The sequence below is a fragment of the Gasterosteus aculeatus genome, chromosome 13, assembly GCF_964276395.1.
Source record: "Gasterosteus aculeatus chromosome 13, fGasAcu3.hap1.1, whole genome shotgun sequence".
Lineage (NCBI taxonomy): Eukaryota > Metazoa > Chordata > Actinopteri > Perciformes > Gasterosteidae > Gasterosteus > Gasterosteus aculeatus.
The window spans coordinates 22,163,953-22,189,829 of NC_135701.1; the positions used below are offsets into that span (position 1 = coordinate 22,163,953).

General features: G+C 47.9%; 1 protein-coding gene and 1 long non-coding RNA gene across 3 annotated transcripts; one reads left to right on the plus strand and one right to left on the minus strand.

The window, feature by feature from the left end:
• Window positions 1-33: 33 nt before the first annotated feature.
• Window positions 34-14,558, minus strand: mmp11a (matrix metallopeptidase 11a). Of its 2 annotated transcripts, none has more exons than XM_078086366.1 (8): window positions 14,279-14,558; window positions 6,986-7,215; window positions 4,846-4,989; window positions 4,481-4,614; window positions 4,005-4,246; window positions 2,912-3,116; window positions 2,472-2,732; window positions 34-2,360 (listed from the first exon to the last, which is right to left on the minus strand). In XM_078086366.1, exons 1-8 carry the CDS (start codon window positions 14,381-14,383, stop codon window positions 2,242-2,244), a joined length of 1,440 nt encoding a protein of 479 aa, XP_077942492.1. In that variant the 5' UTR covers window positions 14,384-14,558; the 3' UTR covers window positions 34-2,241. The 2 variants fall into 2 exon arrangements, with proteins under 2 accessions (XP_077942492.1, XP_077942491.1); XM_078086365.1 differs by lacking the exon at window positions 14,279-14,558 and adding an exon at window positions 9,345-9,502.
• An 8,187-nt stretch (window positions 14,559-22,745) lies between these two features.
• Window positions 22,746-25,849, plus strand: LOC120833427 (uncharacterized). The gene is made up of 3 exons (XR_013452043.1): window positions 22,746-24,884; window positions 24,980-25,060; window positions 25,538-25,849. It is a non-coding gene; the product is annotated as an uncharacterized LOC120833427 (long non-coding RNA).
• The last annotated feature ends 28 nt before the right edge of the window (window positions 25,850-25,877 follow it).

Consider the following 25,877-nt stretch of genomic DNA (forward strand, 5'->3'; position numbering starts at 1 on the left):
TTTTTAGATGAAATAAAATACACACACACGGTAAAAAGGTTATGGTTTTATTAATAAGAAAACAAGAAAACAAGTTTCATTTATTTCAATGTACAGGATTTTACACATATGAGTACAAACAAAGAGGCAATAACCAAACACACGTATGTACATGGAAGTTGTTTGTGTATAAATATTTGAATACGACTCGTCAGCGCCCTGCACTGAAGAACTAACATCTGATCTCAGCTCAGCGGGGCTCAACCTGCGGGACGGGGCCCACACAGGGGTCAGAGCACGGCGTCACCGGGTCCCAGAGAGCCTTTAGATCGAAGAGGAGGAAGAGGTCACGTCCTGTGACGAAGAGCAACTTCCCCCAATGTCGTTTTTAAACCACCTTTAAGTACTAGTACCAATACCACGGAACAAAAGTACTTTTCTTTACAAGTTCAGGTATATTTTCAGCTGACTGCACTTAAAATATCAAAAGTAAAAGTAATATCTCAGCAGTAAAACGTCCCTTTTGACTGATAATATAATAAAATATACGTTATTATGGCACCAGATAGATGTGATTAATGGGAGATAATACGAACATTTAGAGGGAAACAAGTATTTTGTCAAACAAATCGTAGAAGAAACAAACAAATTGAGTGGAGGAGTAGTGTGGAATAGTGGAGGAGCCACTCACAGCTGGAGCACATTAAAGTCACATGATGACGGAGGAGGAGGTGGAGGAGGAGGAGGACACGTTGACCTGAGTCTGATGCGCTGATGTTCTTTTCAGAGGAAAAGGGTTTTTACTTGAGCGTGTTTTTGACACCCAGCTGGTATGATAACTTCTGTTAGTCAGCAGCCACTGTCCCTGAACGCACCACGGCGAGGTGACGGAGGAGCGGTGACATCATCCAGCGTGAGGCGGAGATGCCGTGATGAGACGCCTCCCTGCTCCTGGGGGGGACGTCCTCTAGGTGGCGCCCTGGAGCTTCTCTTCAAACCGCCCCAGAGGCCAGAGAGACTGCTGAGGAGGGACATCGCCACGGGAGCTTCATGACGTCACGTTGGAGGAGCGACATCACCACGGGAGCTTCATGACGTCACGTTGGAGGAGCGACATCACCACGGGAGCTTCATGACGTCACGTTGGAGGAGGGACATCACCACGGGAGCTTCATGACGTCACGTTGGAGGAGGGACATCACCACGGGAGCTTCATGAAGTCACGTTGGAGGAGGGACATCTCCACGGGAGCTTCATGACGTCACGTTGGAGGAGGGACATCTCCACGGGAGCTTCATGACGTCACGTTGGAGGAGCGACATCACCACGGGAGCTTCATGACGTCACGTTGGAGGAGGGACATCTCCACGGGAGCTTCATGACGTCACGTTGGAGGAGGGACATCTCCACGGGAGCTTCATGACGTCACGTTGGAGGAGCGACATCACCACGGGAGCTTCATGACGTCACGTTGGAGGAGGGACATCTCCACGGGAGGCAGCAGTGACGGTATCCTCCTCCTCCTCCTCCTCCTCTTTCTTCTTCCCAACATGAATATTCATTAAGACTCCACATTGAGTGACAGGCAGTGTTTGTGTTGGTTACATAACATCTAAAAGGCCTAAATCCCGTCTTTTCTCAAGGAACCTCGTTGCCCAAATAAGGAATATAAATACGTTACTTCATGTGAAACGTCTAAAATCACAGCCGCTTCACTTAAGAGTGAGAAGCTATTTGTGTCTAGAGGGATCCAGATTATCTACATTAAGCGCTGTGTACTTGGATATTTGGGATGTTCGTGCCATGAATCCAGTCTCTCCATCTAACACTGTGACAGTGTATTTGTGTGCAGACCTTCTGAAAGCCAAACGAGTTGGAAGCAGAGCAGAATGTTCTACTGATACCAAACTCCAGCACAATGTGACTTTTGTTCATATGTTGGGATTCCAGTTGTTTACCGACATCACGAAGGATTTTCGAGTTGGAACTCATGTTAAAAGTCTGATGTCACTCTTCAAACACTCCCCAATGAAAACCAGCCTCGGCGCTCTCACCGATTCTCACCTCGCCGTGATTAAGAAAACAGAAAATGTGCAAAATGAATCCGGGCGAAGCTGCACAGGAGGTCCGAGTCGGGGAAACGTTACCTGCTGTTCCTGAGAGGGAGGATGAACGGAGCAAAGCAAAGAGGAAGGATGAAGAACGCAAACGTCTCTGCTCCAGAAACGTCCTCTTCGTGGTCCAGAAGAAACCTGACGTGACTCACGCGCTCCTGCAGCCGAAGAAATCCACGCCGACGTAGCGCGGGTAGCCCTCCAAGGAGTTCATGCCGACGGGGGCCAACTTCCAGTACTGGCGCCCCCGGATGAAGTGGGCGTAGCCTGACAAGAGAGGAAACGGCCCGGTCAGCCAATGACGTAACAGCTGAAGGCGTCCGCGGTGGAGTCAATTTCATTCACACCACCTCGGGTCACGGAATTGATGCAAGTTACCGTAGATGTCCCTGAAGGCGGCGTCCACGTCCCCGGGGACGCCGCTCCAGTCCTGCATGTCGCGCGGGTGGGCGGCCTCCACCCGCCGCTGGTGGGGGCTGAACCTCCAGTAGCTGCCCGACCTGAAGAAGTAGGTGTCGAAGTTGTCGTCGTGGCCCCAGCGCAGCGCCGCCCGGATCCCCGACGGCGACAGGCCCAGACCCCGGACGGGCTCCGGGCCCCGGACCTGCATCTCAGCATCGAACACCCAGTAGTTCTCACCTGGGGGGGAGGAGGGGGAGGGAGAGTGAGCTCCACGTCCACGTCTCTCATCCATCGTCTCATTTCTACTCCTTTTGTGGTGAAGTTGTTGGGGGGGGGAATGTAGACACGCCCACTTGTACAAACCCCTCCCCTCCCTCCGCCACTGCACTCGTCTCTGTTTCCTCGCCGTCCCCCACCTTGAAAGAACCAGATGTTCCCCGACTTGTCTTCGAAGGCGGCGTCGATGTTGTCCGGAATGCCCCTCCAGTGGCGGGATGCCAGCGCCGGGTACCCCCCCTCCAGGCGGCCGTCCCGGATCCGCCACACGAAGCCCGACTTGAAGAAGAAGAGCTCCCCGCGGATCAGCGACACCGCGTCGAAGTCCGTCTGGCAGACGTCGGGCTGGGGGGGGGGGGGGACACGGGGGTAAGGGTTATTGTCGGGGGGGTAAAAGGTTAGAGGTTCTACAGGAGAAACTTTGACCCTCGTTCATCAGATTCTTTTTAACTCTTTTGAAATCAAAGATTCTTTTTAACTCTTTGAGGGGGGGGGGGGTTATTCCATATTGTTTTACTTATCAATAAATTCCATGAAAATAAATGAACTCCCTCTGAGTCATAAAGCTCCATTTAGAAACATCCTTCATTTTGAACTTCACTTTATTCTGACTAAAAATACCAAATGTGGATTCATCCGCCGCAGAAAATAGTCCCACGCCGATGCACTACTTCCTCCTGTTTGAGCGATTCAGCCTCCAGAGAGATGCTGGTTGTTGTTGCGTTTGAGTAAAATGTTGCATTCATGCTTCATTTGTATTTTGGTATTTCACAAAATACATGAAGTCGTTTTTTATGAATGAATTGAAGAAGAAAACAAAGGCCGAGAGACAAAAATAATAACTGATTAAAGATGCTCAATAAAACATACAGATCAGAATCAGCATCAATCGTTCACTCCGTTTTGTTCATTAAGCTCATTTTTGGGATGAAAACCTCTATTGTCGTCTTTTAATGCACTTTGATAAAAAACTACCGTCAGCAGTTTAGGGAAAGACTGAGCCTCTATTTAAATAATAAAACCAGCAATTTCCGAGCTGCATTAAAGGATTGTAGGAAACTAAATGTGCTTTGAGCTGAGCATCCAAACCAAACTCTCCAGAGACTTTTAATGTTTTACGTTAGTGGAACAGGAAGTGCTGTTCGGTCGGATGCAATCTGCGTCCATCTGAATCCTCTGAGTACTCGGTACCAAGTCGTCCTTTTTCTTCTCTAAATTGCTGCGTCCACTCACGTTCCTGAGGATCTCGTTGGTCTCCGGGTTGGACGGCGGTGGCGGCGGGGGGGGCGGCGGCGAGGGCGGGGCCCGCGGCCGGGCGCCGTAGAGGTACTGGATGCCGCGCCTGTCGTCGTCGCTCAGCCTCAGCGGGTAGGAGAAGGAGTAGTACGCCGACATGACGGCTCCCGGCACGCGGGAGTGCTGCAGGCCCAGGACGTGCCCAAACTCATGGGCCGCCACCTGGAGGAGGTCCGTCCCTGCGAGGAGGGGGGGGCGGGGGGGGGGGGTTGAGATGGCGTGAAGTTGTTTTCTTTACTTGAGTCAACATTTTATTTCTCCTTTTTTCCTCGTTTGTTTAGAGCGTATAGCTGCTTTTCATTTTTTAGTTTTTTTTGTTTTGCTGCTTTTAAAATATAGTAAATAAATAAATAATAATACATGTATGTTTATCTGTCTTATGTTGCACTGAGTGAAACAATAGTCCAACCCACCCATGTGGTTTCCGAGGGTCCAGGCCTCGTCGTAGTCAAAGTGGATGTCGCCCTGCCGGTGCGTTTTGGGGAAGAAGGCGTGAGCGAGGATCCCACCCGGGCCGTCGAAGGGGAGGTTGTCTCCGTGCCAGTACCTGCAGGTCCGTAAATCAAACGCTCCGATGAGAATAAAAAACCCTCTGAAGGTTATCAGCACGATGAGCTCATAATTATTATTGTTATAAACCAATTCACATTGATCCCAATAGTACCAGTTAAATATGAAAGGAAGTTAAAGAAAAACACGTTACAGATTCCACGCGCCACGAGTCCCTTCCTAAATAACGCCTCAAAGACGTTTTCTTTCCCCTGGTGGCCCCTCCCACCTCGTGAAGTCGATGCGGATGTCGGCCTTGGCGCCCCGGACCTCGGTGAAGGTGAGCGGCGTGACGTCGCTCCAGATCTTCAGCGCCTCCTGGAAGACGCGTCGGACCTTCTCCTCGCCGATCTGCCAGGGGAACCGGACGATCCTACGGCAGATCAACGCAGGCGTCAGACACACACACACACACACACACACACACACACACAGGATGTGTGGTATTGAGAGGGACCGCCATGCTTTCTGATCTTATGTAAATAATAAAATAGAACTAATGACACTTTTTGCTGTTTTTATATGTTAAAGAGTAGAAACCGAAGGTCAAGAAGCTTTTACCAATTTCTCAAAATGGTTGACAATGGCAACCTGGCAACTGTTGATGTGGAGCCCTAGCATCGGACCGAGCCAGGCTAGCTGCCTTCCCCCCCCCGTTTCCAGTCTCTGTGCTAAGCTAAGCTAGCTGGCGAATAATAATCAGATATGAGCGAGACGAAGAGGGATGGAAACGCTGTGGTGCCGGTGAAGTACGGAGCTGTCGGGACGTGTTTGGCCTGTATTCTTTGCAGCGCTTCTGGCGATTACGAGGCACATGTTAGCACAGATTCTGGGCTTTGGCACGATGAAACCAAACCTGCCAACCGCTCAGAATCAAAACGTTGCAGCACGAAGATGACGGGATCACGGCAAGTATCTACAAACATGCTGATTAAAGAGATTCAGAGGTGTTACTGGGAAGACTTTTACCTTTGGACTGAGCGAAGCCAACAGCCTCCACTGTTTTCAGTCTTTATGCTAAGCTAGGCTAAATACATCCCAATTCATATTGATTTTCTTATACCCAGAAAAGAAAATGAGTAACTTTCATTTAATTTCAACCTCTTGCTGTCAATCCGGTATATGAGCTCTTGACGCAGTTGTTTCATTATCACAAAGGTATTCGGCACCCGGATATCCGCTCGGACTTATTGATGTAAAAGTTCATTAGAGGCCCTCAGCTTGGCGCGAGCGGCGCGCCGGAACCTGCTGCACAAGATCAAATGAATAAATAAATAAAAAGGCCGACCCGGGGGCTTCGTTAGCGGCGCTGCCCTCTCGCCTCGCGTCGGAGTCTCTCAGAGGGACGTGGGGGCCCCTGCGGGTCAAGGTCAAGTGTGGCTGGACTTTGTGGGCCGTTGCCTGGGATAACCACTTCGCTTTGTCAGGTGACACCCGGAGCCTTTTATCGGTCCCATTCCAGCAGAATCTTATTAGTCTGCGGTTGGTGCCGCCCCCCCCCCCTAACCCACCCTCTCCCCGTGCCGCCTTCTCTTAATGTACGTTAAAGAAAGGACTACAATGAAAGGGCCCCCGGGGGACGCAGACAGAGAGGCAGCAGCCAGACTGAGGCTTCAGATGAAAGAACCCCCCCAACCCCCCCTGCCAGATCATAATTTCAAGACTTGGTTCTCTAAGTACATACGAGCCCCCTCCGTTTCATGTGCTTTTTGAGTTCATCAGTCAACGTGTCTGAAAATAGGGCCGGCCCCAACCGTCCTCATTTAGTCCGCCGTTACCTGAACCCGCAATGTTCTATTGCTCTGGCCTCCAGGGGGCAGCAGTAATACGGCAACATCGACTCATCGTTTCAAATAGATGGTTAACTTCACAACAAAAAGTTACCCATCCACACTCCCTGTCCTCCCCCAGGAGACGAGGCTGCTTGTCTCCAGGCCTCTCTCTCTTTGAACTCTGCTTTTGGTCTCCACCGACCCAAAGGAAGCGTCTCTTTAGCTGCTAAACTTCGCTCCACTTTGCAGTTCGTTTCACAGCTTCTTCTCCGTGAGGGACCAGCACCGTGAAGCTGTGGTTCAATCATCAAGCTGCTGCCGACCAGATCAAACAGTTTTATGGCCGGTGGGGATTTTGTAGAACTGCAAATGTCAAATTATGATTATTATTGATTGGACACTGTCTTTTAACATTAATATTTGTCATGTTTTGGGGTGTTTACATGTATTTATTTATTCTATTAATCTACCCCCGCATTCCTTTCTTTCATTTCGTTTTTTACACCAAAACGCGAGTAAATTCACAGGAACAGGAAACACATATTTGCTGCTCGCCATGAGACAAACGGGAGCAGCTGGTGGGGCGCGTCCCCGTACCTGTAGGTGAGGTCCGTCTTCTCCAAGCGTCCTCCGTACAGGACGAAGCGTCTCTGCCGGTGGCGTCCCCGGTGCTGCACCTCCTCGCGGGTCGGGTAGTCCGGCACGCCGCAGCGAGGCCGGTTCCACGCCGGCGCCGAGGCGTCTGACGGCCGGCTCGCCTCCTTCACCGGGTCCTGGGCGTGAGGAAGCTTCCCCCTCTTCTTCAGCTCGGGGAACTTGTCAGAGACCTGAGGGAGAACAAGAGGCCGTTAAAGACGTAGACTGGAGGTTTCATAACATTCGTCATAAGCTTCAGCTCCATCAGGTCTGCAGGGTGCAGCTCTCTCAGCGCGGCGGCGGCGGCGGTTAAAGGGAACAAAACGCAGCAGGACGGATGGAATGTGCCCCAGACTGCAAAGAACACGCTGACTGACGGGCAAATACCCCCCCCCCCCCCCCCCCACCAGCCCGCGTTTCACTTTGTTTAAACGAGATGTAAGCTGCTTATTTTGAGGCGCAAGGCACTTTACTCACGTTGGGGGGGCTGCTCAGCCTTTCTTTAAACGGCTTGTTAGCTGCTTTCCTCCTGGAGGGAAACGTGAGGTTTATCTGAAGCGCCGCTGACGGCCTGGAATTCAGCTTACATCTGTTTGCTTGTTTTGAAGTCATTTGTTTACCTCGGGGGGGGGTTATAGGCTCTGGAGGAGAAACAGGCCATTGAGTTCATGATCTCTTTTTACTTGAGTATCGGAGGAAGAGTTTATATCTTTGATAAAGGCTTGATTAGATATTCTTTGCACTCTGTTAAATTAAGTTAAGATGTGTAACCTGTGACCCTGTGACTTGTATCACCCTTTAACATAATGTTTCAAACAAATCCACTTATTTAACTGTGAAGCTGCTTGTTTGACGGTGACTTTAGAGTCAATTATAATTAATGACGTGTTTTCCTCTCCCTCCGTGGAAAAAGGTTACAAACAGCATCTTAAAGGCTCCTGGGGGGGTTTGTCAGCTGTTTTGATGAGCTGTGTGAAGTTAAAGTGAATGCACATGAGGGATGTGAAGGACGCATTCCTGCCCAAGGTGGTTTCCACCTTTGACAGTTGGTGGTGAAATTAGAAATTAAGAGCTGCATTCTGTGTGGTGACCAGCAGGGGGCGACTCCTCTGCTCCCATAGACGTCTATGAGGAAATGACTCTACTTCTCTGTAGTGACCAGCAGGGGGCGACTCCTCTGCTCCCATAGACGTCTATGAGGAAATGACTCTACTTCTCTGTAGTGACCAGCAGGGGGCGACTCCTCTGCTCCCATAGACGTCTATGAGGAAATGACTCCACTTCTCTGTAGTGACCAGCAGGGGGCGACTCCTCTGCTCCCATAGACGTCTATGAGGAAATGACTCTACTTCTCTGTAGTGACCAGCAGGGGGCGACTCCTCTGCTCCCATAGACGTCTATGAGGAAATGACTCTACTTCTCTGTAGTGACCAGCAGGGGGCGACTCCTCTGCTCCCATAGACGTCTATGAGGAAATGACTCTACTTCTCTGTAGTGACCAGCAGGGGGCGACTCCTCTGCTCCCATAGACGTCTATGAGGAAATGACTCTACTTCTCTGTAGTGACCAGCAGGGGGCGACTCCTCTGCTCCCATAGACGTCTATGAGGAAATGACTCTACTTCTCTGTAGTGACCAGCAGGGGGCGACTCCTCTGCTCCCATAGACGTCTATGAGGAAATTACTCTACTTCTCTGTAGTGACCAGCAGGGGGCGACTCCTCTGCTCCCATAGACGTCTATGAGGAAATGACTCTACTTCTCTGTAGTGACCAGCAGGGGGCGACTCCTCTGCTCCCATAGACGTCTATGAGGAAATGACTCTACATTGCAAACATGAGTTTAAAATCTCTAGTCCCCCCCCCTCCTCTCCTCCTTTTTGTTAGAGGACTCTGGATTTCGTCGGTCACCTGGTCGGCGACGGGCCGTCCGTCCCCAAAAACGAGACCGTGCAGAGCAAAGTCGCCTGCCTGATCCCAATCTGCGAGGGGGGCAAGGGAGGGGGTGGGGGGTGGCTTTCAGGGTCATAAAACTTTGGCTAATTCTAAGTGGTGGGTGTCGTTTCAAAGACGGAGATGAAAAACAAACCGTAGCCTGGTGGTTAAAGGAAGAACCCGCCCCCCCCTGCTCCCCCCGCCTGTCTGTCAAGTGCTTTGTTTGACCCGTCTGACCCTGAAGTTCCTGATTCGCTGCAGGTTTCACAGCAGGGTTCAGGGTTCTTTGAGGGTGTGGGGGGGTTGAGGGTAGGGGGGTGGGGGGGTGTGTGTGTGGGGGGGTTGAGGGTGGGGGGGTGTGTCAGTCTGGAGACGCTGGCAGACGCACCGTGTGCGAACACGTTCCCCTCTGAATTCTGCTGTCGGATCCGTCGCTGCTCACACATGGAGTCATCGTGCCTGTAATGAACTCCTGCTCCTGCTCCTCCTCCTCTTTGTTCTCCATCTCCTTCTCCTCCTCCTCCATCTCCCCCTCCTTCTTCTCCTGCTCCCCCTCCTTCTCCCCCTCCTCCTCCTCCTCCCCCTCCTCCTCCTCCTCCCCCTCCTTCTCCTCCCCCTCCTCCTTCTCCTCCTCATCCTCCTCCCCCTCCTTCTCCTCCCCCTCCTCCCCCTCCTCCTCCTCCTCCCCCTCCTTCTCCTCCCCATCCTCCTCCTCCTTCCTCTCCTTCTCCCCCTCCTTCTCCTCCTCCTCCCCCTCCTTCTCCTCCTGCTCCCCCTCCTCCTTCTCCTCCCCCTCCCCCTCCTCCTCCCCCTCCTCCCCCTCCTGCTCCTCCGTCATCACGTGTTCCCTCGGGGCTCTGTGGGAGTTTACGTCTCGTCTTCTTGCTCTCAGCAGAAAGTCTCCTTCATTGTCTGCACGGAAACCTTTACGCAAACACGAGCATGAACACGACACCGAGTCACCTGACCCCCCCCCACTGACCCCGACCCCCCCTGAGGTACAAAGCACACTCTCAACTTCATGCAATTTTAAACCCCTGGAGTTAGAAGTTTATTGGCATGAACTGAGCCAGATGTGTTTCTACACTCTTTAATTTGAAGGGTCGACATTTACCGCAAGTGATTCAGATATTATGAGGAGGAAAATAATAAAATAATGTCTGAAATCAGAAATAATCTTTCACACAGGATGAAAACCCACCAACACCCGGCTTCTGTCTTTAAAAGGAAGGCCATATTTAGACATGACGTCTGTCAATCACTGTGTGGCCCCGCCCTAAAGCGTCCCCTGCTTTATGGTCGCTTAGAGACGGACCAGACGGACCGAACCTAAAACCTTCTCTGTGGAAATAACTCAAACTCGTTATCGTTACGCGTGTTTGTCTCCATTGGTAAAATGCACGCGGGATCTTCAGCAGAAGACTTTACCAAACCAAACGGTTCCATTTCCTGTGAAGTTTTGGTGAAATGATTCGTCGGGTCGATCAAGCGGCATCATCTGGCATTGATTGATGTGAGGTTTTGATAAATCCAACCGCCTTGACCATCCTGTGGAACTGGGCCAGTGCTGACATCCCCCCCCCCCCCCCAGGGGGGTATAAGGGGCCCCTCCCTTTTGTTAGCTGGCCACGAGGAGCCCCCAGACCCGAACCCCCTCACTAACAAGCACCTCGTTGTGTGTCACCGGCCCGGCGCAGTGTGACCCAGATGGACACTCGCTGGGGAACCGAGGGCCCGCTGTGATGTCGCCTTTGCTCCCACGGCTTCCGCCGACCAATCGCGTCGCCCGAAGACATCGACGCGGTGCAAAAAAAAAAAACGAGGAACGGAGAAGCCAACTCCAGGTGACGGAAACAGTTTAGCGGTTAGCGGTTAGCTCCCCCTCTTCCCTCCAGAGAGAGAAAACATCCCCTGAATGCCTCAGACTCCGAGGCCTGTCCGGGCCTGTGTAATCACTCGCTGTTGGGGCGGGAGGGGGGGCGGGAGGGGGGAGCGGGGGGGGTGGGGGGGTGCAGATTAGACTTTCCAGCTAGATGACCAGTAGACATAACAACGCTGTCATCACAGGTGCAACGCCGCTCTGTTGACCTGCTTGTTTTTCATCTGCGGAAACCGGTTTAGTTTTTTTCGCTTCGCGGGCGAAGACGTGTCACGACACTACGACTGATTACTGTGGATTAAAAGAATGGAACGCAAAACAATTCCAAAACAGGGATCTTTCCCAAGGAATTTGAAACGTTCCTGAAGTGAAAACACTGAAAAGGTTTAAGTCGTAAGACGGAAAGACAAATACCTCGAGACCGGACAGCGATGTAGTAGAGACCTGTCAATCAGCGCGTGGCCCCGCCCATCGATACGTATAAAAGGCTGGATGTCTCGTCCGCGTTTGCCGGCCAAACACAGTCGAGCGTCCGCCACATGGCGGCCATCTTGCCACAGTCAGCTTGCTCACCTATAACATTATAGTGATACTTGTACTTGACACTGCATACTTATGAATAATGTTCTGTTTAATGTTAGTTTCATATGAATACCCATAGTTATAATTATTAAATACATCTCTGTAAAGATGGTGGGGATTTAAATATGTATGTATGTATATTTGTAAAGGAAAGGAAAATCTCATACCTATTTTAGAACACAACATAATTATTCATAAGTATACAGTGTCATGACTACATCTCTGCTGTTTATAACAAACCAAACCGTTTAAAGATATGTTGAAAATTGAGTCATGGTTATTTAAAAAGTACATGTATCACTACCAACACAATGTTATGGGTGAGCAAGCTGACTGAACCAAGATGGCCGCCATGTGCAGACTAGAGGGTGGATACCTGACCCGAGCCCGTCGGTACCAGACCGGGTTCGGATAAATATTTCGAAAATCTAGTCGGGCTCGGACACATCAGCGCGATAAGGCATTGAACATTCCATATTTAAAATATCTTAATAAGTAGTAAAGTCAACATCTGCTTCCCATGATGTAGACCCTCGGTTCCCAAACTTGGGTAGGGTACGCAAAGTGGTTCAGGGGGAGAAAAAGGTCAGCGATAACAGAAAACAGACGGAATTCGCAGAATGTACCCTTTGAAACAGAACTGCGACTTTCAGACGGAAACATCATTTTGTGCATCAAAATCGCCCAAATTCCGCTGTATTTAGTCCTGCAAGACTGTATTTCTTTCTCATAAACACAACAACGATCGCAACGATGAACAAGCATTAATTAGAAAACAAAAACCACTGAGAAAATGTCACGTCTGTGCTGAACTGCGGCTCTAGACTAACCGTAGCCGTAAGACATCTAGCCTTTATACGTATCTATGGTCCCGTCCTGAAGGGTCCCCTGCTTCATGGTCTGTTTGACTCCAAATGCACCATCAGTCACTAAATGAACATCACGCTGTGTTGAGGAAGACTTGAAACTAGAGATTAAGACCATAAACTGTTTGCAATGTTTACTGAGGGAATAAATCAGAAGTAGATTTTATTTTCTGATAACCTCTACGGGACCAGAGGAGTCGCCCCCTGCTGGTCACTACAGAAAAGTAGAGTCATTTCCTCATAGACGTCTATGGGAGCAGAGGAGTCGCCCCCTGCTGGTCACTACAGAGAAGTAGAGTCATTTCCTCATAGACGTCTATGGGAGCAGAGGAGTCGCCCCCTGCTGGTCACTACAGAGAAGTAGAGTCATTTCCTCATAGACGTCTATGGGAGCAGAGGAGTCGCCCCCTGCTGGTCACTACAGAGAAGTAGAGTCATTTCCTCATAGACGTCTATGGGAGCAGAGGAGTCGCCCCCTGCTGGTCACTACAGAGAAGTAGAGTCATTTCCTATAGACGTCTATGGGAGCAGAGGAGTCGCCCCCTGCTGGTCACTACAGAGAAGTAGAGTCATTTCCTCATAGACGTCTATGGGAGCAGAGGAGTCGCCCCCTGCTGGTCACTACAGAGAAGTAGAGTCATTTCCTCATAGACGTCTATGGGAGCAGAGGAGTCGCCCCCTGCTGGTCACTGCAGAGAAGTAGAGTCATTTCCTCATAGACGTCTATGGGAGCAGAGGAGTCGCCCCCTGCTGGTCACTACAGAGAAGTAGAGTCATTTCCTCATAGACGTCTATGGGAGCAGAGAACGCAGCTTTAACTCACGAAGCTTTGACTTCACTCGCTAGAACGAGAGGTTTCTGCCTTCTTGCGATGCGACCGGTTGTTTCCCCCCCCCCGAGTTGACGCGCAGGACGTGTTGCGTTTGCTTCTGAGGGAAGCTGAGGGAAGCTCCCCTCAGAAGGTCGCCGCGTGTTCTGCGACTGAAGCTCCAAACATCTCTCGCCATGTGACCGGATCCAAACCGAATCCCTCTCCCGCCTCGTAAGAACAACGACCTTAAAAGTCCACGCGCTCCTCTCGCATTCTTGCGCGGAACTGCTTATCTGACACGCCTGTATGTTTAGATGAAATTCCTCATTTTGGTGTTTACCTGTAAACAGGACATTCCTGCGGAGAAAAGGGGAACATGCGTTCACACTGACCACGTCAATACTACGACCACAGGTTCTGGAGAAGCAGCATGTGGTCCGATGTGCAAAGTGATGCTGATGATACAACTTAACTTAACTTAACTTGCTCAGTGGGCCCATGTGGACCCGCGTCTTTTATGGTGTTGTTGACTAAACGCCTGTGAGACCCGTTATTACGGCTTCCTGCAGACTTTATGTTCACTGAGGCAGGAAAAAACTCCACTGTCACGCACACAAGGGCAGAAGACAGCAGGGGTTATTTTGGAGTTTCTTCTCCTGCTGAGCAGACACCAAAATAACAAACGAATAAATACCGATGACAGCAATCTGTTCCAAGTGAGGGCAGCTGATTACAGCGACAGGTCAGCGAGTGGTAAAAATAACAATTTCCCCAAACACAACATTGAGTGGCATTGATGCGGTGGAGCGCGTGCGCGTGCGAGTCTGCACGCGTGCAACAATGAGGATGGAATTTACTTTGAAGCGAAGAGACGCAAATAGTCGCGATGAGTCCGCACAAGAAGAACCAATGCAAAACAGCGCGAAGTGCAGAAAGGTGACAGAAGACTACGGCCTGTAAGCCTGCACGAGACAGTTATTATGCAAGCGTGTGTGTGTGCGTGTGCGCGTGTGTGCGTGTGTTTACGTCAAAGCTGCAGAGCGCTTTAAAAACGAATGAATCATTTCCCACACGTGCAACCACGACTCGTTCAACAAAAAACTCCTGCAGACTTTCGTTCGGATTTTGTCAACTTCTCTGCGACGTGAAAGGAAAAGAGATGAAACCAGCGTGGCCCGACTCACCGGGGCCCCTTTGGAGCTGCTGGGTCCGCGCGCCGGGAGGCACAGCGCGCTCGGGAGGCATTGCAGCGCAAAGACGCAGCAGCACACGGCCACGGAGCTCCGCATCCTCGGGGGCGCGCGGCGCAGTGCAGGAAAGCCGGGCGTCACAACGGCTGCTTCCCTTTAAATACACCCCCGATTTCTTTGTTCTCCTGAAGGTTTTTCTCTCTTCTTTTGCCGCCCGGGGCCGATAATACCACCCGGGACCACGTGACTCTTAACCCTTTCTGCGCCTCCCGCCCGGCAACTCAAAGCAGATGATGACGGCGTTGTGTTTTTGTGGTATTTTCTTCACCCACCCGCGGTTCTCCAGTCTATCAAAAGCAAGGAGCCAATATGAAACACCAAATAAAGTTTTTTAATATCAACATTTGACATTTTATTAAGTACAGAAATACAAGGTAAAATGTTTCATGTGTCTCCAACAACGCATTTTCATGTGTGTTTTTTATAGCTTAGTTACCTGAACACGTAAAATCTTCTCAATGGGCGAAATACTTAATCCATAAATTCATCTAACATTTTTGGATGACTTTATCAGGAGATACTTGTCACTGGACGGCTAGGAGTTAAATGCAGGTGGGAAATGATTAGTTTAATAAAATATACTGGAATAAACCTTAAAAATAAATACAGATGTTAATGTACGTTGTGTGGAAGTTATTTTGTTGTCTAAACCTAAATAATAATTAGAATTCCTTGACTTCTGAAGGAAAGTCAACGCTCAGAAAATGACTTTTGGTAACATATATGTGAGGATACGTTGCACGTCTTATTTATTTTCAATTTATTTCCGTTTGTTAAGGAAAAGAGTGCTCGCTCCGCTCAGCGCGGCGGGCACCAGGCCGACTAGCCGTAGTGCCCCCCTCCGTCCCCCGTAGTGTTCAGCGGACCCCCCCAATGTCTAAATCTCGGTAACACCCTTGGAAATGTCAAACATATGGCGTCAGATGATTAGCTTAGCTTAGCATAAAGACTGGAAGCAGATGGAAACAGTTAGCTTGGATCATTCCAAAGATCAAGAACATGTCACGTACGGGGTGTCCTAGGGGCCCCAAAGGTTGGGGCTGAGGATGTCTTACTCAAGGACTGCTACAAGGGAGGCCAGGAGTGCGTAGGTCGAGCGGTGGCCCAGGTCAAGGATAGGCAGGTGCTCCTTAGAGTGTGCAACCCTCATCCCTTTGTCATTGAGTTGCCCTCAAGACGACCACTGGCCCGGGTGTCAAGACTGGGACCGGACGATGTCCAGGCCCCTAATCAGTTGGTGCTCCGGCGGAGGGGTGAACAGGTAGTAGAAGTTGATGTTCGACCAGTGCACAGTGCTCTTCCTGCCAATCTTTCTGGTCTGTTCCAACAGGCTGATGGGCTGACCCCTGGACAGCAAGGCAAACTCCAGGCCCTCCTGGACGAGTGGCAAGGGGTGTTTGCACGAGACGAAGAGGACTATGGCCGCACCCGAGACCCGAGACCAACCTCTGCAGAGTATCAGGCGCTGGGGACATCAGGTAAAGGGGTGTGGGGGCAAGTGAAACAGTTAGTGGTGAAGGAAGGGGTTTTAATGTGGTGACATAGCAGCACTGGCCAGGCATCTCCTATTTGGGCGACATGCCCGGCTGCCAGTGGACCAGGAGTGGGGTGTATGTCGGCCCCAGGGCGGTGGAACACCACTGGAGTGATTGATACGACATTGTAACCTGCGGAAAAATGCTTACAGACTTGCGGGGGAGGAGAGTCGCCGGAGACACCAGCAACAGGACCAGAACCGGCGTAACTGGGGAGCCACCACAACGTCTCTGCTACCGGGGGAGCGTGTCCTCATCCGGAACTTCCGCCGGCGTGCAGTGGGTAAGCTAGGACCCCATTGGGACCCCCAGCCTTTTGTTGTCCTCATGCAGCCTTCACCTGGCCAGCCTACCTATGTGGTGAGGCCTGAGGAAGAGATGGGCCAGCCCGCACCATTCATCGCAACCATGTACAACCGAACGAGTGACAGGCGGAGGAAGGGACTCACAAGGAGTCGGGTATGGTGGCGGGTGGTCATGGTGATGAGGTTAGTCACCCTGGGGTGGGCTGGTGGCTGGTTTTTCAGGCAGACCGGTTTGTCCAGAGGCAGCTAGGAGTGGGGGAGAGGCCAGAAGGGGAAGCCAGGATGAGGTGGACCCTGAACAGATGGGGCCCAGGTTGGGAGGGCAGGTGGAGGAACCGCGCAGGTCCCAGCGGGCCAACTTGGGAAGCAAGCCTGCCAGGTACCGGGATTAGTGGGCGGGAGGACCACAGGTAAAGCAGGAGGGGGTGTCACGTACGGGGTGTGGTAACCATTGTAATTGTAATTGGCGTGTGTGCAATGGGTAAATGTAAAAGAACCGTAAGGGACTGGAGATGATTGACCCTGAATTGGACAGCTGCGAACTGAAAGGATGGGACTGATTGCGGGACGGGGATTGGCCAAGGCAATCGTTAATAGCCGCTGCAGGAGAAGCCAGGAGAAGCCAGGGGAGAAAGGGCTGGTAGAACGGAGCTGGCGAGGGGCGGGCGCAATTCCGGACACGCCGACGACGCAACACAAGACAACCCCCGCGGTGGTACGCGACGACACCGGGATCTGCAAGTGGTCGTGGCCAGACTACTGTGGTGACCGGAGTGAGCAAAGCGCGAGAAACCGGTAATCTTTACGGATTTACTCGGTCGGCGAGGGCGGGACGCCGACCGACGGACATTTCCTCCCTTCCTTTTACCAGAGACATTGACAGGTAGGGGGACGCGCGATGGGGCGGTCGCTCCTCTAATTACATGCCTCTTGTCACGACGGTGGAACTGTTTGCTGTGCTGTGCATGTGCTCTATGGACTTCGATGTCCATGGTTGGCTATCGATGGGGTTTTGCAATAGCTATGTTATTTATTGTGCCATGACCTGTCGTGCCATTTATTGGTTATTGAATTGTTGTGCGGATAGTTATACTATGAATTGCTGTGCCTTCTAATGTGTTATAAAACTGACGTGTTGTGCACTTTGGGGTGCTGTGCTGTTTGGGTGGGTATAGTAGCCTGGCTACCATCATGGTCATGTATGTGAGAGGGTGCGGGCCAAACCAATAGCGCCTCCTGCCCAGAAGTCAATGCTCCCTTTCCCTTTTTTTGATAAGAACTGTTATAATAAAAGTATTTTTTCCAAATCCTTCAGTCTGGTGATTGTGCTCCCCGAAGTTAGGAGCCCTACACGACAAACAAATAACCTGTTGCGTCTTGTTGTTGTTTGTTGTTTGATACAAACCGACCAGCTGAAACGATACTTTCTTTTGGGATCAAGCTTCCTGTTTCCAGTCTGTTGACAAAAGCTAACCACCTTTTGATTAACAATCTTCTCATGAAACAAACCAAATATTTCCCAAATGTCAAACTAAGAAAAGAGTAACCGCTACAGCGCTGATGAGGGACACAACGCGCGGTTTCATATGAGAATGGAACCAGCGTGGGGATAAAATGCTCCACCGTGGAGCCAACCGGAGGTCTCTAACCCACTTCCACAATATAACCCCTATGTGAGTCATTTTGAGATCACTTCTGTAATTACAACCATCAATGGCGGCGAAGAACTCAGCGAAGGTTTTCCTGTGTGACGGCAGTCAGGTTTCTGAAGGCTATTTAAACGAAAAGGGCTGTAACCGAATGTGACTGCGAGCCGTGCACCACATCAGGCCCGTTATCTGCTGAGTGTAATGAAAGAGGAGAAAGGGAAAGGCTTCACGAAACAGTCACTTCTGGACAGGAGACTGTAATCAATGTTACTGGATGCAGATGTCTTACGTATGGAGGCCAATTAGAGTCAGAGCTCGAGCCGGATGACCTCACCCTCTTATTTAAGCCTTTAGTTTGTCGAGTGACACGAGATGGTTAGACAGCAACATGTAATAACCGTAATAATCATGAATTACACAGTGTTCCTGTTTTCAACTGAGTCTGCAGACGCATATCTTTGTGACATTGGTGCAAAAACAAACAGCAGATGAAAAACCATACGTGAGTTGTCTCACGTAACGGGGATTGATTGTGTTTTATGGGCTCAAGTAACACTTGTTGATTTCCGCCCGTTAAATAAATACAGTCTTTCCAACAAGAAACCTCCCAAACGACGTACACACGACAACTACAGATTGTTTGTGTTAAAATAACCACAGAAAAGAAACACAGGAAAACAAAAAGGGACTTTAATAGTCAAAAATAGCCAAAACAAATAAATCAGCGTTGTCTTGTTTCATGCCTCATCAACATCGCTCCTGACCAAGAAAAGAGTTTTAGTTTAGATTCATTTATTTTCGTGGGCGCAGCTACAAACGCTGTATGTGAGCGGCGTGAGCTTTTAATGCAAAGAAGAAAACATTTCATTTCCTCAATAGTTCCACAACTATTTGTTTAAAATAAATGTGTGTTTAAATTCAAATCATTGTGACTAAGCTAGATGATGCTAGCTGCACTAATTGTTAGCATGTTAGCCAACAGGACATGAGGCCACTCTTGAGCCGAGTTTATGCTTCTGCGTTTTCAGAGCGTCGCAAGGAAACGCAGACGCAAGAGCCCCTTGCGTGTCCCCTGTGTGTCCCCTGTGTGTCCTTTCACACAAGAGCTTTTGTGTGAAGAAATGCGTAAATATGAGCGCTTGTACAAGCCGTCATTGGCGGACTGTGAGGACGCCGGACGGCCTCTGATTCATGGAGGGAGATCTCCACCAACGAGGGGAACAAAGTCGTGGAGGAAAATACGGGACAAATGTGTCCTTGATGAAAAGCAGCAGTGTGGATGCACGGGGCAATAAAGTCTATGATCCATAAATAAAGCACCCAGCGACTTCCACACACAGAGACGTGACTCTCCAGGTCGTCTTCAACCAAACACGTGACTCCACCTGTTGTTCTGGAGGTGAATCGCTCTGCAACACACGCAGGACTTTACAACCAGGAAGTGAAACCAGCGTGTCGACGCGTAAAGACGCAGAAACACGCGGCGGCCTTTAGTAATAATCAGTAATAGTGAGTAGCCTGTGAGCCTTATTAATGCTTTTCATATCCACAAAAAATGCTCAATTCTTACTTATGTTCCATCATTGTTTTTGTTTTTTTGCATTTTTTGGATTGAAATCAAACAATGAGTATATTTCTTTTGTGCGTTTTGTACGTTAAACTTGTACATGTTGTTCTGTGCTAATTGTGTCTTTAGATCTGTGGCAGGTTTGTTATTTGACTGTGAAGTTTAGTACAAACTCATTTCCGGAAGTTAGCAGACTTCAAACTGCTGTTGCAGCTCTAAAATGAACCTGCGCCGGCCATTGTCTTCAGTTGGATCATAAAAACCATCTCGTGTTCCCTCCAGATGGTCCCAATGCATTTTCCTCTTCAGTACTTTTTACAAGAGGTGGCAGCAGTCCAACACATGACAGCAGCTCTCAATTAGAAGAGAAATACGCCTGGAAATCAGCATCCAAGGTCACTGCCAAGTCCACTAAAGAGACAGGAATCTGCTCGAGTGACACTGGTGCAGGAAACGCTGAACACACAACATGCTGACCGATGCAGAACGATGTCATTTAAAGCACAATAAAAGGACGCCCCTTCTAAATAATGGTTTAACATGTTCAGTACGCTGTGAACCGACGCTGATGACGAGTAAAAGGATATCAGAGAAACATGACAACATAGGAAAATGCTTTTTGTAACTAGGCGCTGGATCCAAGGAGAAGAACATTTGGAAGAAGTCTCAGATGCTTTACTGAGGTAAAAGTACAGTGGACGTCTCCCACAGTCCAAATATGGCCACTTCCTGTTCACTGGTTGCAAAAAAACAAGATAGCAATGGACTCAATGCCGAACTCAAGGCTTCAATAACGCAGCTCACAAACCAGTGGATGACGTCCTCTTCTTATAAGTAGTATATTGGCTCAACTGTGTCATGTGGACAGTAAGGAATCTACATCCAACAGCTCATTTGTATCAGTTTAAAGCACATGGATACGTCTCCATGATCCCAATCTGACAGCTGCATGTTAACTTCAGGCTTTCATCTGAATCTTTGTCTGGCTGAAGCCAATCTGAGGGATCACATGGAGAGATTCAGTGTTTCCATCTGGTCCTCAGGCAGCAGCTGTTGGTCCATATGAATGGAATCTGTTCATCACGTGTGCAGAAGATCTCCATCCAGCCTGTGGTTTCCCTTTGGTTAGAAATGCCAAAAAACAACAGTGTGTGTGTGTGTGTGAGGGTGTGTGTGTGTGTGTGTGTCTGTGTGTGTGAGGGTGTGAGGGTGTGAATGTGTGTGTGTGTGTGTGTGTGTGATGCTGGTTTGACCTTGTTGACCCTCGAGGCATCAGGACGCACCTCATCTCACACGTTTCGTAGCAGCTAGCAGAACGTGCTCCTAAAGATCGTTGGTTCAGATCCCGGAGCAGCAGGTCCAATCTCTCTTCATCCCCTTACGCGCCCTTGAGCAAGGCACTGTTGACTGACTGTCGGCTCTTGTTCAGCAGCAACAAGCGTATTTATAAGATTATTTATATTATATAATTTATATCCTAATAATAAAATAATCTTTTCAGCTTTATATGAATTACGTCTTTTAATATTTGCATAAAAATAAGGGAGGAGGATTTATTGGCTACAGCTGAAACATAGCTTGCTTGTAAATTACAAATATTAATAGTAAAATTGAATAAATAGCTAGCTTACTAGCATTTAGCTGGCTAGTTATCTAGCTAGCTTACTAATACCACCATGTGCACACCAATAAGTTTACTTTGTCATGTGCATTTTTTAAGAACTACATTACCCAGAATCCTATTTGTCATGCTTTTAAGTTGCATGACCAAACAAATCCAAACTTTAAACTGCACTTGAACCCTTTCACTTGCAAAGATTTGATATCCAGTGATTGATATTATATTAATTAGACGTGTCAACTGGCAAATGTAAACTTTATATTTGTCATTAGAGTTCCCGTATTCGGACTCAGCGGAGCTCAGCTCAGCGAGACAAATCCCCCCCGTTGGTTTCAGGTGATGGAAGGAAAGTAACACTGATACAAACAGACGTCATACAGCGAGGTTTCCCTTCACGGGTACTGAGATGTTATCTGGCTTTTAGGAAAGTAGGGAAGTTTCTGCGGCTGTGTAGATGTGTAAAGATACGAGGGAACCTTCCCCCGTCCGTTTGTCCTCAACATTTCCCCAAAGATGTTTTTGTTCTATGTTTTCTGCTTTTGTCAAAAAAAATCCCAAACCAACATTGAGTAGGACTCTTAATATGTTCCGATGTTTTTAGAAAACGGATGAAGCTCAAGTTGATACGATTGAAAGCTCCAGAACTCCTTCTGCTAAATACTGTAGACCTTCCAACGTCCAAGTGACAATTCATAATCTACAATTCACCGTCTGCTGATGAAGTTCATGGGACACGATTGAAAGTTTCTGGTGGCTGTTTGGAGTTACACGGCAGTCTGGAGGTTAAATCGATTGATAGTTTATAAAGTCCCGTCATTAAAAGAAATAAAACGGGTCACGGATTTGATCTCTGCCTCATGTGTTTCCAATGGAAACACTGAGCCCTTGTGCGAGAGCCTAAAGCGTCATTTCTTTACGCTAGTGGTTCTCAAACTGTGGGGCGCGACCCTCTGGTGGGGCACGGAGGTATTACATTACGAGGGGCTGGGGGAAATGTAGATTTATTTATTTATTTTTTCATTTAAAAGTATTATTATTTTATTTAAATTCCTTTATTAATCCCGCATGGGGAAATGATTCTTTACCCACCCTCAGTAATTAAGGACACCGCACTGTAAAACATCTCAGCCCTGTTTAGTTACGTCCACTTCTTTCTTCTCCTCTAACAGTCAAAGTCACAAAATGTTGTCATTTCAATAAAAATTCAGCACGGACCATTTTGTTGCACTTTTCTTTCTCCAAAGTGGAGCCCGACAGAAACAGTTTGAGAAGCGCTGCTCTACGCTGACACGCAGCCGTTAAAAGCCCCTCTGACAGGTGACGTACGAGTTGGAGCTGAAACATCTAACACACGTTATCTGCTGTGCACGGCGGTGATGCTCGTGCCTGTAACGAGTCGCTGCCGTACCTTTAAAGTGGAACCCTGTTTGAGTTCAGCCTCGACTCTGCTGCCCCGAGAAATCCGTTTTCACAGTGCCGGTTATGGGATGGTGTCGGCCACGCGTCTCAAAACTAAGACCACATGTGTCCATTTTAATGCGAACCAGTCGCGTGGATGTGGAGAGAGAGAAGCTATGAAATATGGCCCGGGAGGAGGGGGGGTGGGGGGCAGTGGGGGTTGTTAGTGGAGTTTGAGGCATTGAAGCTCGTTCTCTCCTTCTGGCGTGACCCCGGGTGACCTTTGGCGAGCTTCAGCCACAACAAAAGGCGAATGAAAACAGAGCCACCCATAGCAAAGCAAAATTGAAGATGAGATCTCCTTTATGTCACATTTACATCTCCTAGATATAAATGAGCACTAATTGAGACCAAAGTGGTTTTCTCATTCTTCTCAAATGTCTCTCCTGAGAATTAAGTCTCACATTGAGCACAGTGCAAGTTCTCTAAATTCTCTCACAGCTGTCTCTTTTCCTGATCTCAACTAAGAGAAAAATGAGACATACAATGCAGCTTTCAAAGATGTCTCAATTTGATCTCAATTATATCTCAGTGAGAAATATGTCTCGTACTGCTCACTATTTGAGTTCTCAGATTCTCTTACAGTTGTCTCTTTCTAGTGTTTCAGCAAAAAGAAAAAATAGAGTAGTGTTAGCTCTCAAATTAGTCTCAATATGAGACATTATTTAATATTATAGCTCAATCATATCTCAATTTATCTCAGCGCAAAATTTAAGAAAAGAAGTATATCAATTCAGGCAAATAATTTGAGATGGTTTACATAATGTTCAACTTACAAAAGGTGTTTATTTCTGACAAGCCATACAATTCATTAATTAGAATTTTGAGTTCTAAAACGTAACCCATCAAAACATAAGCCATGATTTGCTCAAAAGACACCTTTGTGAACTTTCTAAATGTTGACAATTGTGCTGTTTTAAAAGAATTCACAGCAAAGCTCTATTGTATAGAGCAGTAAAAGAGTGTGTAACACGTTACTCCAAGAATCCTACCTCATGTGTGATGAAAGAGTCCGTTATGACTATTACTATTAACGTTGCACGCGCGGGAGACGTGGTAGCGCCAAGACCCGCCCTACGAAGCAGCTCATTGCATGGCTCACGATTGATTAGACTTTTCACCTCGAGTGGTTAAGGTTAGGATAGCGGATTGGTCAGGGGATAGGACCTGAACAAATAAAAATGTTGTTATCTAGAATACAGGGCTTTTAAAAAGAATGTAATAGTATAAAGGAAATATAATCTGTGGGTATACTCCAGTCCAGCAGTGGCGGTAATACAACAACAAGTTATCAACCGCCAGATAAAAATAGAAGAAGAAGAAGAAGAAGAAGAAGAAGAAGAAGAAGATTGGAGGGCGGGTCTTGGCGCCAATTCGTAATTTCGTTGGGGTGAGAGAAGTGCGTCGGTAACTGCTGCTGCACCTGTTGGCTTTTGCCCCTGCCACGAAGAGGTAAGAATGAAATTCTTTTGACATTATCATAATAATGGAAGGTGGGGATTAGGTAATTAGGTGTCTGCCCAACAAGTAATTGACAAAGAAACTCCGAACTGTATTCAGACTGTCGAAAATGGGATGGTTTGCTAAATTAACGTTAGCTAACGGCTAATGTTAACGTTAGCTAATGGATAACGTTAGCTAACTGCTATTGTTAACGTTAGCTAATAGATAACGTTAGCTAACGGCTAATGTTAACGTTAGCTAATGGATAACGTTAGCTAACTGCTATTGTTAACGTTAGCTAATAGATAACGTTAGCTAACGGCTAAAGTTAACGTTAGCTAACTTGTGTTAGCTAAATGTTTTAAATACATTTAAATTTGACTTTGTTGACTGGATTTTCCCTCCTATTTTTGCTGTACACTAGCTATTTATCTCTGAAATTTCAGATCTGCAAGTTCATAAATATTGTGTCACGAGTCCGTATGTTGTGAGCACAAGTTCATAAATATTGTGTCACGAGTCCGTATGTTGTGAGCACAAGTTCATAAATATTGTGTCACGAGTCCGTATGTTGTGAGCACAAGTTCATAAATATTGTGTCACGAGTCCGTATGTTGTGAGCAGATTTTCTGCAAAAGCTCACCCAAGAATAGGGATGCTATCAGGGTTTATGATCTTTACATTTTTTTAATCTTGGTGGTTTTATAGGTTTTAAAACAATCAATTAGGAAAATGATTTGATTTGATTTTTGCTCATTTTAATACCATTATTGTCTCAAAGATATGAAGTGAATTTAGGTTAAAATTGTGTCTATTGATGTTATACTTAGCGTTAATGATCTAAAATGTATTTTTTTCATTAACCGGATGGAGAAAAACAAAGTGCTGGCAAAAAAGAGGCTACGGGTTCCCACTCAGAAAATTGAAGGACCTGAGCTCCCCTCCCCCAAATGAGCAATCTGGTAAGTATTAACGTAATAGTTTGTTATATATGGGGTAATAATCATAACATTAATAATGTCTAAAAATACCAGTCTAAATTGTTGTGGCCAAATAGAAATTCATTTCCATCGATGAATCCATCACCTGACGGGGGACATGCAACAGGCCGCAACACAGCTGGACCACCACCCTATGGGTAGGTTTGTCATAATTATTACATAATCGCCTGGGCCCATGAGTTCAACACTTTTTATCCTTATCCGATCAGATTTGGCAAAGTTCAAAACCAAAGAAAGACATCATTAGGATAACTTTGTTATCCAATCTATGATAATAGAATAGGCTCTATGCACAGCTCCACTACTTCCTGAACTTAAGGCTGGTCTTTTATTTCCTGCCTTACATTATTGGACAAACTGATTAATCCACGTGTGTCTGACCATTGTGACTCAGACACACGTGGATTAATCAGTTGTCCAATAATGTAAGACAGGAAACCAAGGAGCTGCCTTAAATTCAGGAAGTAGTGGAGCTGTGTGTAGACCCCATTACTGTATTTGAGTAAATAGTATGTGAATGACTCTTGGCCCTGATGAAAATGATTTGCTATTATTTTTGCTTAATGATCAGAATCGTTTACGTTCATCTTTTTACGAGCTCACTTCCCTTTCAGATCCAGGCCGGGTCAGAGAGCTTCAGACTCTCTGCGACTTAATTGGAGAGAGATCTGGTGGCAGCCTAGCTTCACCATCAGCCCAGCAGGAGCTGTTTCCTGGGAGCGGCATATTCATCTCATCATTCCGCCTGGCTGCCATGAATCACGCATCAAAACCAAATTGCATGCGTCTGTTTCATGCACTTTTTGATAATTTCTTCACTGTTGAGGAGTGTCAAAATGCAGTGCCCTTTGGTCACCCTGGCAACAACCCCTCAGGAAAGGAAGGAAAGCAGGTCCTTGACTGTAAAAAAGTTGACTGAATCCTAAGTACGATTTTTTCCAATCATAAGGATAA

Coding starts and splice junctions, on each gene's coding strand:
- mmp11a (XM_078086365.1), bottom strand. CDS start 9,482: ATGGAGGAGGAGGAGAAGGAGATGGAGAACAAAGAGGAGGAGGAGCAG. Junction 4,615..4,845: donor ATCCGCATCGACTTCACGAG/GTGGGAGGGGCC, acceptor ACGGACCTGCAG/GTACTGGCACGGAGACAACC. Junction 3,117..4,004: donor CCAACGAGATCCTCAGGAAC/GTGAGTGGACGC, acceptor CCCCCCCCCCAG/CCCGACGTCTGCCAGACGGA.